Genomic DNA, 12,166 nt, shown 5'->3' with positions numbered 1-12,166 from the left:
GTGGCCACAATAACAAACACAGAGTTTTTGACAATGTCAATAAAAACAGAACCTGTTTGCTGAGTGTATGAGTGAAACGCCTTTCAACACTGAATAAAACACCACTTCATGTCGTTCTTCACCTGGAATCCAGGGTCAGAGATGACAGAGCTGTCGCCCCCGTCTGTTCACACAGAGAACAGCTCGGCCTCTGTGGGTTTGGCCTCCCGGTGGTTTTGACCCTACAGGGCCTCAAAAGCTGCTCTGGTCTCCAAGTTCAACTGCTCAAGAATATGGCCTCAATAATGCTGAGGCCTCAGATCAGTATCTTCTGTTTATTCCTGTGTCTTGTTACTCTGCAGCTTGTGTAACGTTTTATTTTGTGTTTATTGTGTCCTGTTGCCCCGACAGCAGTTTTTTAATTTAGCCGCCAGAAATAACTAAGAACCATTTCAAACGAGTTTGAGACGAATAAAGTATTTTCAAACCTGTAATGTGAGCTTTGACACAGACCATAAGGTGCATGTGAGAATGAGAGAATAGCTTTTTACAATGTTTATCAAAGGCTCTCTCACATTTATGGTCTTTATGGGAAGTGAGGGAATGTGTCAAGAACCAGAGCCATCAATCAGGACATATTTTTCTATAAGGGGCCGGATCTGTGTATGTATGGGTCTGGGTGTGCTCCGGACTAGGGTCTGCATTCATTCTCCTCAAGGTCAAAGACACAGAGACAGGGGTGTGTGTGTGTGTGTGTGTGTGTTAGCGAGGGTCGATATCCACAGCAGACTCCCCTCCCAAGGGCAGTGGGACCCAGTGTGAGACAGAGGCAGTTCTACCGTGGGATAAGTACAGGTTGGATATAGCAAGAGGTAGTTAAGTGGAAAAGACTAACAGATGCTGGGGCTCATTTACTCAGGGGGGAGGGAGCCTCACCACAGCTCAAGCACTAGCACCCCAACACACACACACACACACACACACACACACACACACACACACACACACACACACACACACACACACACACACACACACACACACACACACACACACACACACACACAGGCTGCATTCTCACTGTGGCTCAGAAAAAACAGTTTTTACAGCAGAGGCTGGAGAACAGTTTGTATCTCTTGAAACTATTTTAACAGCAGAAGCAGCTCAGTTAAAAACCTGAAGCTCTGCAGTAAAGAGACGAATCTCCTCAAGACATTAAAGGTTCAGTTCACCAAACCTACACGGTGATGTAAATATCAGCCTCTCAGACCCTTCACTTAAGTCAAAGAACAAAGGTGTTGGCAGGTGAGTGCACTTAAAGTTTCAAAGTAAAAGCAGCCTGTTTGTTCTGCAGAAAAATTATTGTTATGATTTAGTTACAGATGTTTGTTACTGATGCACTAATGTGTAATAATGGAGCTGATTTCAATTATATTAAACACAGACTCGTGCATAAGATGATATCTGTGCTAATACCTATGGAATATCTCACATTTTAAATGTAATCAATTTTAAATGAAAAATTGATGATTTAAAAAAAAAAAAAAAAAAAAAAAAAAAATATATATATATATATATATATAAAAATGTATAAATATACAATATACATAATATAAAGACTTTATATTAATGCACTTAAAAGGAATGACAGATACTGCAATACTGAAAAATAGTCAAGAACATTTTTAGTTTCTGTGGTGGGATATTTTTATTTATTATATTTTATTTTTTCTCAGGATTATAATAATTATTTTTTATTATTATCTATTTTTCCTTCTTTCTTTCCTTGATCCATGTGAACGGGAAGGTGGTCTCAGACTTGCACTGTGCTGCACATACAAGTATTATTATTAATGTACATCATGGATCATGGTTCTACATCATGTTTAGTTCTTGTGGCCATAATAACAACACTGATTGTGTTTAAAATCTTAATTAATAACTAATAACCACAGCTGTCAGATGAATGTGATATAGTAGAAAAATAGATGTTTGACTCTGAAATGTGTTGTAAATATTAATTAAACCTCAGAACTGTTTTTATTACAGTATTGGAGAAAATGTGTTTTTACTTCCTGCTGCTGCTTCTACGTTCTGACCAGCTGACACTGAACTTGAGTGGATTATCACACTTTAACCAGGACACACACCACAGGCCAAAACAGATGCTGTTTAAATCCTCTTCTCTTTAAAGTGTGTTTGTAGTCAGCGGGTTTACTGCCAACTGTGACTAGTACTGTTGCTATGGTGACCGACAGTTTAAAGACTTGGTTCATCCAGATTATAAAAACCCCACATTGTGTTTCTTACCCTCAGTGGTTGGTTCTAGCCACTAATTTGGGTTTTATACGCCCAGATTTTCAGAGCCAAAACGGGTCATTGGAATTTTGTTTGTTGTGTTTTCAGCAGAGAAAAATTCAGCAACAATGTGTTTCTGCAGAAACAGTGTTTATCCCTTGAATAACGAAGTGTGAACACTTTTCATTGAAATTCTTGCAAAGAAACTGCTTGTATAAATGATGCAGATTTTCACTGTGAGTCTGGTTCCACATCTCTGATTTGTGTTGGGGATTCAAACGGGCTGAAGGCTGGTTCCCCGAGCCAATCAGAACACTGGATGGAGAAGTGAGATTGGGCGGCATCATCTTCATGAAGTGGGGTTGTCTTATATTTAAGAAAACTTAATTCAAAACCATTTGTAACTCATAATTAAAACTCCAGCCTTGGAGCCGAGCCTCTCTACACTGTGCTGTGAGTCTTGCTTCATGTGTTTTGTTCTCTAACGTGTTTGAAAAGAATTTCACACCTTCAGTGTTTCAGGTCAAATTTGACCCATGTTTGAATTTAATAGCAAGAACTGATAAAACACAAGTTATCATCCAGGAAAAATTTGGATCTGTTTCAGTAACTTATTATAATTCAGGGGAGCGTTGGTGAGTTTCATGAGCAAATCAGGACGGTTTCAGGTTCTACGAGCTACTGATGAAGTGTATCACAATTGGTTTTAGAATATGGAAAATCAACTAAAGATAAAAAAATAAATAAACTAGAGGTTCACATTTGATGGAGATGAAATGATGACTTCAGCTCTGGGAGCACAGAAGAGTTTATGATGTGAGAAGTCGAGGTCACAAACTGGCTTCACTTTCTTTTCTCTGCATTAATGGATAAGTCGTTTCAGCAGCTGCCACCACAGAATGACTGCACATCTGTGATGAGCTGAAAGATTAATGCCACTGTCTGCTTGTCAAAACTAAATTCCATTTACCTCCATTGAATATGAGACTATCTGCAGGTACATGAGAAAATATGTTTTTCTTGTACTAACTTTTTAATATTCTACCTTAAATATTTATATTTAGACTGGTGGAAACTTAAATGTTTGTCATATCCAGTCATACAGCCTTATTTTAACCAGCATTTGTCAGCCAATCAGAAACAAGCATTTCCTGTGGCCGTGCAATAACTTGAGAAAACCACAGACTCTGTTAACACAGAGACCGGACGCTGCTGTGAGCTGAGACTTTACTGTGACCAGGTTTTCAAAAATCCTCAAGCTCTGAAACATCCACACGTCACTCTCAGACTGAATAACACACACACACACACACACACACACACACACACACCCTGTTGCTCTCTCTCTCTCTCTCTCTCAGACACACATAGGCACACACACTCACACAAACCACTGGCATACCAGAGAGCCTATATTTAAAATGAGCCCTGGGGATGTGTTTTATTTTCAGCATTTAGACTTTCTATCAAAAGTGGTCAATGTGGATACTTGGGTGTAGAGAGAGAGAGAGAGAGAGAGAGAGAGAGAGAGAGAGAGAGAGAGAGAGAGAGAGAGAGAGAGAGAGAGAGAGAGAGAGAGAGACAGAGAGAGACAGAGAGAGACAGAGAGAGACAGAGAGAGAGACTGTGTGTGTGTGTGTGTGTGTAAACATAGGTATGACTCGATGTAATCATGGCATAGGCGCAGCAATGAGTCACCAGGTTTTTACATAAGATAATGAGCCCACGTTCAGAAAATGAGCATGAGAGTGTGATTATGGAATTTTTGAGCCCGACCCAAATAGTTACAAATTTGCTAAGGCTGCAAAATACCACCTTCCAAACTTGTAACCGTTCCAAATACAGCCCTGTCATCCCACGTCTCATTTTCAAAGCCTCTCTTTTCTCCCTCTCTCCTCCCACCACAAATCCCAGAACCTCGAGCGACAGAGGGAGGGAGAGACAGAGGAGATGAGGGGAGCGTTTAAATGTAGCGTTCCGTGAGTGGTCGGGTCGGTGTCTGGAAATCTTTCACATCCTGTTTACGCCGGGCAGCTTTCAGCCCGGGACCGCAGAGAACTGGCAGGGCCTCTGCCTGGACACAGCTCCTCTCTCTCTCTTCTATCTGCTCCCTGCCTCCCTCGCCTAAAGATCTGCGTCTGCAAACCTTTCCACGACGCCTCCTTCCTATCAACACCTTCACACCTAAAGCAAACAAGCACACGTCAAGCTGCCCACGAGTGAGGTGGAATCAAAATCCTGATAAAAAGAATCCTTTAATGCAGCAGGCACTAAATGTGGCCAAATCACACAACACCCCCTTTTTAATATCCAAGTACAGGTTTAATACAGCTATTGTGTCATATTTACAGCGTCCTATATCAGACGGAAAGTTCCAGAGGATGAAGAAGAATGACAAGTTTTCATATCTGTAAGGGAACGGCAGCAAAGTCCTGGTAATTGGGTTAGGTACCGTAAAAAAATAACATCTCAAAGGTGGAACAGTGAAGATTAATGAACAAAGGATCCGTCTGTCCTCTCGTCTTTATTCTCCCCCTGAGCCGAGCAGTTTGAAGCTTCAGCCCTGTAATCATTCTCCTCCTCTCTGCCCCCCCTCACCTCTTCCTCTGAACCCGCTTCCCTCAGCGGCACTTGCAGGATTTGACGACCATGTTGGAGAGTTGCTCAACACGCGGTGTGCGGCCGATGAAGTACATGATGGTGAGGGGCTCCAGGTCCTGGGGGACACAGCAGGGCGAGGCGGAGGCTTCGGGGTTCAGCTTGTTGTACAGCGGCAGGATCTGAGCAGGGGATGAAACAGAGGAAAGCTAAACTGAAAACATATTTTCAGTGTCTTGAGATGAATAATGAACACAGTTTTTCCAAAGTTACAGCTTTGGTATTTCACATGACAGACTTTCTGGATTTGTGTTTTGTCTTTGTGCTAAACTAAACAAACCAGCTGCTGCTGCGTCAGCTTCATATTTACCATACAGATGTGAGGGCGGTTTATCTTGTTACTTCAGACTCCATCAAACCAAACAGATCAAACTGTGTAAAAGCCACAGAGGCATTTCTGACGCAGCACAAAGTCTGCAGCAAAACGAAATGTGAAAATCCTACAGAGATATGTAAGAAAGCAGGAGAAGGTGGGGGTCGACCCGTCTCAGCGACCGAGGCGTTTCCCTGAGGAACCACGCTCATCAAGCTCCTTTCAGTTTCTATACATCGAAGTCTGGAGTTTTCACTGGAGACTGGAGTTTGGTCCAGGCCACGACTTTTCACTGCAGAGACTTTCTAACATTTCAGAAGCTGTTTTTGTTTGGACTGGAGCAGCTGTTTGTAACTGATCAGAAACAGATGATCTCTGTTCATATAATTGGCCGTGTCTCACGTTCAGAGGTCTGTCACTGTTTCCATTCACATTATTATTCATTAGCTCATGAATCTGCAGATTGGAGCAAAAAAAAAAAAATGCACATTAGTTTATGCTCGACTGTCTTACAGAGCCTGATCTGATGAGTCCGTCTCAGCGGATTTTTGTGGTGCCGTGTTTTGTGGGCAGCCAGACACAAAATGAGTTGGGTGAGAAATCAAACAAGTGTTTTTCCAAAATGTCAAACAATTCCTTTTTTTAAATATATTTTTGTATAAAAGCCCTTTTTCCATTTAACAAAGGACGAGAAGATGTTTCCTAAACACAGTCAGTCATATGAAAACTTTGCTTTAATAAAATAAGTATAAGTGTCAGGAACCATCTGATGGAAATGAGATAAACCAGATTATGAACCAGCACTGGGTACAACACACGTTTCAGTCTCCACCAATAAGACGTTCAGGTTTGATTTCCAGCCCTAATCATATATCAGGAGCCACTCACCATGTTGTAGTGGTTGTTGGCGCTCCAGAGGTAAGGACAGTTGCCAGCACAGAAGTTCGCTTTGTAGCCTTTGGGCTCATGGATCCACTTCCAGTTGAGGTCGCGCCTGAAGTCGATGTAGAGCGAGCGCAGGCAGCAGCCCTGGTCCGAGCCCCTGAGACACACAGGGAGACACACCACACACACTCAGCTGCCATCCTGCTCCTCAAGCTCTGGGGCAAGGGCCCAGATTTGGGTCATGAGAAAAAGACCACAGGTCACCATTGAAGCACCAGGCATCACGAGGTAATGAGCATGTGAGGCTGCCAGAGTTTCCCCGCAGCGCGAGGTAGTCTAAATAAAACACTGTATGCCTGTTGCCCTGCAGTCTAAACACTGGGGCAATACTGTTAGTTTTACCTCACAATAGTCTGCAAAGTGAGTTTTGGGTAAAAAAATAAATAAAATGAAATCCAACACCACAACTAGATTTCACAATTATGAAACTACAAATCCTGGAGCAGTGTCAGTGCAGTCAGCCACACAGAACCACACGTGTGGCCGGTGGGCGGCGTACCGGGAGCAGGTTGTGGCGTCTGTGGCAGCCGCCCTCTTCTTGCGGTTCTTCTTGGCCGGGTTGTCGACTCTGTCACTGGGCAGCAGGGTGAGGATGAGGTGCGGCGTCTTGGTGCTGAAATCCGCCTGACCTTTCACCTGACCGGGTTTTCTTATCTGACGGAGCTGCTCGTCGTCCACACCTGAGGAGAAGAGTGAGAAACGTTGCTGTTGTGTAACGAAGCTCATTAAACTTCACCAGCTGCAACATTAAAGTTCATACAGTCAATATTTATAATCCAGTAATTTCATTTGTGGTATAATATCCTGAAACAGGCCATTCTGCATAATGAGTACTATTATAACACTATCATACTTTTATAGTACTTGTTGAAAGTAGTAAAATTTTGAATGCAGTATTTCTACACTGTGGTTTTGTTACTTTTAATTAAACAGAAGATCTAAGTACAACCACAGCTCACGTAAAAGTTCTCACAGTGGCTTTCAACAGGATAAACCTGAGGGTCTCACAGTCATTACCAAGAAAGAAAAAACACACAAATTATGTTTATTTTTTCAGACTTTAATCTTTTTTTTATTGTGAAACACTGGAGTGTTGTCACTGCTCTGGAAAGTAACACTATCCAAATGAAAAACTATGAGAAAAGAACATGAATCATTAGTGGAACTGATATTTGTTTTGCTTTGTTTTCCGACCTTTGAATTCCAGCAGTTTGCACAACTTAAATGTCAGAGAAATGTTGTAGTTCATGCACGATAATAACCACATGTTCACAGATTCTGTTGATGAACTTTCTTTAGCCATGTTTTTTCTGGACTAATCTTTAAGTTCTTTCCACAACCAGGAATGATGTGTTTGTATCTGATTTTCTGTTTTTTTCCTGCATCTTTCTGAGCTACACGAGCACAAGAGCTCAAAACAAGCGCTGGCTTGTCCCTCAGTGGTATCAAAAGTTCATTTTCTTTCCAAGTGTGGAAAAAAAACCTGACTGTGCTCAGCTGAGTGTAAATCCTGAGGACGGTGCCATAATTTGGGGCCTAAATGAAGCAACACAGACAGTCTGGTATTCAGTAGTATCGCAGTGTGTGGAAGAACAGTTCCTCCTGTGTGATAGTCTGCAACTGGCTCATGAATCATTCTGCAGGCGCCTCACAGAAGAGGCTCCACCTCGTCTCCACATCAGCGACCTGCAGGATCACTGCTGCACCCATTAATCCTCCACAAGGGCTTTTAATGTCCTGACAGAGACATTTACAACCAACCTGATGAAGCTACATGTCTCCTCCGTTTGTCCGCTGGGACGAAACTGTTCAACTCCACTTAATGTGTGATTAACTTTAATGTGTCATCATGACTCACCTTTTAATAACTGCTTTTAATGTGTGATTCACGATTAATGTTGTGTCTCATGTTTTATTGTGTTGTTTTCTTTGTTAATTTTAAACTCATGTGAAGCATCTTTGAGTAATAAAATGTTTTATTATTATTAATATTATTATATCTGAGCCTCGTCCACTACACATGTACAGAAACAGGACCAGGACCTGAGGAACATGAGAAAACAGAAAGTGAGCAACACACCTGCAAACAGAGCCTCCAGCTCCTCGCTCTTGTTGGGAACAATGTTGTTGGTGGACGGGACAAAGGTGCAGCAGGGACAGTGGACGCCCAGCTTCAGGCCCAGATTATTCTCTGAAGGAGGAAGATAAAAAAAAGGACGCACATGAAGATGAACTCTACAGACACGGTCGTATGGATCATCCTGGGAGCTGTGTGTCTGGTGCTGCAGCCGACCTGGATCCGACACCCAGTCCTTAACGGTTTCCGTGACGTCCACAGAGATCCAGGACCCCTTCGCCCTCGGCTGAACGGTGCGGGAGTCGACGTAACGCTGGGTGGAGGTGCTGTCCTCGTCTGGCTTCAGCAGCTGAAACAGACACACAGAGCCGCTGACTCCAGCACCATGTTGTGATTATAAATTATAGATTAAAGATTATAATTTCCAGTTATAGAGCATCACTCTGTGTCACTGTAGGTTCCAATAATAACCTGCACAGCTTTAATCAGACGTGTAAATCATGTTACCGCACTGACATTTCTCTGTTAGAGGTATAAAATGTCTCCCCCAGGCCAACATAGAAATTCAGCTCAGGTGAAGATTTAGTGTCGTAATAGTCTCGTTGGCCTGATGCCCGAAAATCCTGAAAGAAGAAATTTACACAAAGGACAAACTGGTTTCCCTGATCACATCATTTTTCATGCAGATTTTTCTGTGGTTCTGATGGTTCCCAGGCCACTTTGTTCAAATAAAACAGGACAAATGGAGCCTGATGTGATTTTAAAGAACCTGGATTTAGTGTTTACTGTGTAATTGCTGGAAAAAAGGGTTTTATTTGGATGTAAAAGCAGTAAAGTAAAGCAGTATCCCCCTGCTGTCTCACCTGGTAGATCTCCACTCTCTGCTCTGAGGCCCGGGCCTGCGGGTTGGGAGCTCTGAAGATCCTGAACTCGGCCTTGACCAGGGTACTGTTGGTCAGGTCGACTCCACTGACGTCGAAGTGCACGACTCTGTAGTGGGGGTTGGGTGCTACCGGCTGCACTGCGTCTAGAAGGGGAGTAAACACGGAGGATGACTAATCCGACAACATCTCAACAACGCTGTGGTTAAAGCAGCACTGTGGGACTGATGCATTGTCTCGGACATAATTACTGCTGATGAGCGTCTCCAGGCTAAATGACAGGTTTGGTTATAGTGAGTAAATGTGTCTCATGTTTAATATATGGGCAGTTTTACTGTCGCCTGCAGCTGTGGAGCTGCTGTGAAGGCGTCAGAGAGCTGAGCACCTTGCTCAGGTGAACGTCTGCAGGGGGGGGCGCAGGATCAGTCTCCACCCCTCCCTCATTTTGCTTCTGTTTTTAGGGGCAGTAGAACTGCAGTTCCCAGCAGCACTCCTGGTTTAAACAGGCAGTGTTTCTGTTGATGTGCTGTAAATATTATAATTAAGTTAAATTCTAAAGTACTGGTACTTTATTTCAGAAATTGCATCTCAGAGGAAATATTCTACTTTTTACTGATATTAGTAACTTTACATAGAAAACATATTATTTATTTAGCCTTCATAAGCAGCACATAAAGATTTAATACAAAGCTTCATGTGTTAATTCATGTCCGTCGACAGCTGCAGCTCATGACCGGAGGCTGGTGAACAAACAAGTGACAACATTGTAAAATACTGTCATCATATAAAACATGTCTATATAGAAGTTATGATTATTGACATTAATAAAGACTTAAAAGCTTATTCCTACACTATGATGTAGTTATAACCACTGCCTATAAACACTAAACTAGGGACTTAAAGTGTTAACAAATGTATTAACCCTGTAAAACACAGTGTGAACAACCAAACACATGAAGTGAACAGAACCAGAAACATTAACTTTGGCGCGTATGCATCAGAACATCAGAAACTGGACCAGGTTTCATTTTCCCATCAGATTTACATCAGTTTTGCTGTTAACACTGCGTCGTTGCTTCAGTCAGATCTTCCACCTGCAAACTGCTGTTTTTATATGTGGATACGATGTGAACACCTGGAACAGTGTGGGAGGGGGAACCCGGGGGGGCCAAGTCTGTGCCCATTACTATTATTATTGTTATTATTATTATTATTGTTATTATTATAACTACTACTCACAGTGCTCTTGAGCGTGTGGCCCCTTGAGCTGAGAAGGAAACTGATTAAACATAAAGCTGTAAAAACAGACGGTCAGTGGTTCCCAACATGAGGCTCGGGACACCAGTGGGGTCCCCGGGTGTATCTGAGGGGTCCCCGGGAGGAAAAAGAAGAAAGGAAAATATAAAAATCTGAGTCTTTCTGAACTTTTTTGTTTGCTTGAGAAACCCTGGATACTTTCACCCCCTGGAGCCTTTTACACTCGTTACAATAAAACCTGAGAGACGTCAAGAAGGTTTGTTCTGATCTGCTTCAACCTCCAGGAGCCAGAGGGTTAAATCAGCTGATGTCCTACCACTTCCAACAGGTTCACTTTGGGCCCCTGAGGCCCCCGGGCCACACATTGAGACCCGGGGCCACACATTGAGACCCGGGGCCACACATTGAGACCCCGGGCCACACATTGAGACCCGGGGCCACACATTGAGACCCGGGGCCACACATTGAGACCCCGGGCCACACATTGAGACCCCGGGCCACACATTGAGACCCCGGGCCACACATTGAGACCCGGGGCCACACATCGAGACCCGGGGCCAAACACAGAGGCCCCCCCGCCCCCCCCCAGGACTCACTGCTGTGGGGCCGGGGGGGCCTCATGTCGATCCTCTGAACCTCCTTCGCGTAATAATCCTCCTCGCTGCTCTCGCGCTCGCACGCGGACTCGGTCAGACGCGCGCGCTCCTTCAGCAGCTCCCGCGTGCTATTGTAGAGCAGCAGCACCTCCGCGGGGACCGGCGGGGGCGGGGGGGCCCCCTCCTCCGGGGGGGGGCTCCGGATGCGCAGCTTGCTGAGGATCTGCCCGCGAACCGCCTCGATGCGCCGGGACTTCTGCGCGTGCAGGTCGATGGACTGGCACGTGTTGAGCGCGTGCACGAGCAGCACACCGGAGAACCGGAGCAGCAGCAGGAGCGCGAGGCGGGGGGGCCACATGGTCCGGTGAGGGGGGGGGGCGGGGTCCACCGGGACAAGGAGGTCACTGAAGCTCCGCCTCCAACCGGAGCGGGACCGAGACTGAGAATTCAACCCGGGCCTCAGAGTCCAGAACCGGCCTCAGAACCACAGACCGGGTCCGGAACCACAGACCGGGTCCGGAAGCAGCCTCAGACCGGGTTCAGAATCAGGTCCAGAACCGGCCTCAGAACCACAGACCGGGTCCAGAACCACAGACCGGGTTCAGACCGGGTCCGGAACCACAGACCGGGTTCAGACCGGGTCCGGAAGCAGCCTCAGGGCCGGGCCTCAGAGTCCAGAACCGGCCTCAGAACCACAGACCGGGTCCGGAACCACAGACCGGGTTCAGACCGGGTCCGGAAGCAGCCTCAGGGCCGGGCCTCAGAGTCCAGAACCGGCCTCAGAACCACAGACCGGGTCCGGAACCACAGACCGGGTTCAGACCGGGTCCGGAAGCAGCCTCAGGGCCGGGCCTCAGGTGGAACAGGTTTCCTCTCAGGTGACCCGATCAGCAGCAGGCTCCGCCCACCTCCACCATCAGTCCGGAGCTTCTGAGGCGACCGCAGCTGCAGGACTCGGTCCGACCCGGCTCCCCGGGTTTAGAGCCTGGGGTTCGGGGACCCGGGGTTCGGTTCCCGCCTCGGCCCCGGTGGCGCGCTGTCGGCGTGTACAGGTGAAGCTCTCAGTGGCCGTTTCTCCGCGGGGGGGTCGGAGGTTTTATCCGTCTCCGTCGTCCATCCTCCGATGTGCAACAGCCTCAGCGGCAGAGACCCAGCGGCTCAG

General features: G+C 45.5%; 1 protein-coding gene across 1 annotated transcript; it reads right to left on the bottom strand.

Moving 5' to 3' along the window:
- Nucleotides 1-4,513: 4,513 nt before the first annotated feature.
- On the bottom strand, nt 4,514-11,620 carry tgfb5 (transforming growth factor, beta 5). Its single transcript, XM_071458189.1, has 7 exons — nt 11,005-11,620; nt 9,134-9,297; nt 8,487-8,619; nt 8,274-8,384; nt 6,693-6,873; nt 6,137-6,290; nt 4,514-5,057 (listed from the first exon to the last, which is right to left on the bottom strand). Exons 1-7 carry the CDS (start codon nt 11,360-11,362, stop codon nt 4,899-4,901), a joined length of 1,260 nt encoding a protein of 419 aa, XP_071314290.1. The 5' UTR covers nt 11,363-11,620; the 3' UTR covers nt 4,514-4,898.
- Nucleotides 11,621-12,166: the final 546 nt, after the last annotated feature.

Source organism: Trachinotus anak, unplaced genomic scaffold, assembly GCF_046630095.1.
Source record: "Trachinotus anak isolate AG129_WGS33_773 ecotype Australia unplaced genomic scaffold, CSIRO_AGI_Tana_v1 ptg000021l, whole genome shotgun sequence".
In the NCBI taxonomy this organism is placed as follows: domain Eukaryota; kingdom Metazoa; phylum Chordata; class Actinopteri; order Carangiformes; family Carangidae; genus Trachinotus; species Trachinotus anak.
The sequence above is the reverse complement of the archived record's forward strand: the minus strand, read 5'-3'. Positions and strand labels throughout refer to the sequence as shown.

Excerpts from the sequence above, each read along its gene's own strand:
- tgfb5 (XM_071458189.1), bottom strand. The coding sequence starts at position 11,362 with ATGTGGCCCCCCCGCCTCGCGCTCCTGCTGCTGCTCCGGTTCTCCGGT. Across the intron at positions 9,298-11,004 it reads GCCCCCCCGGCCCCACAGCA|ACGCAGTGCAGCCGGTAGCA; the intron begins GTGAGTCCTGGG and ends CTCCCCTTCTAG. Across the intron at positions 6,874-8,273 it reads GCTGGAGGCTCTGTTTGCAG|GTGTGGACGACGAGCAGCTC; the intron begins GTGTGTTGCTCA and ends TCTTCTCCTCAG.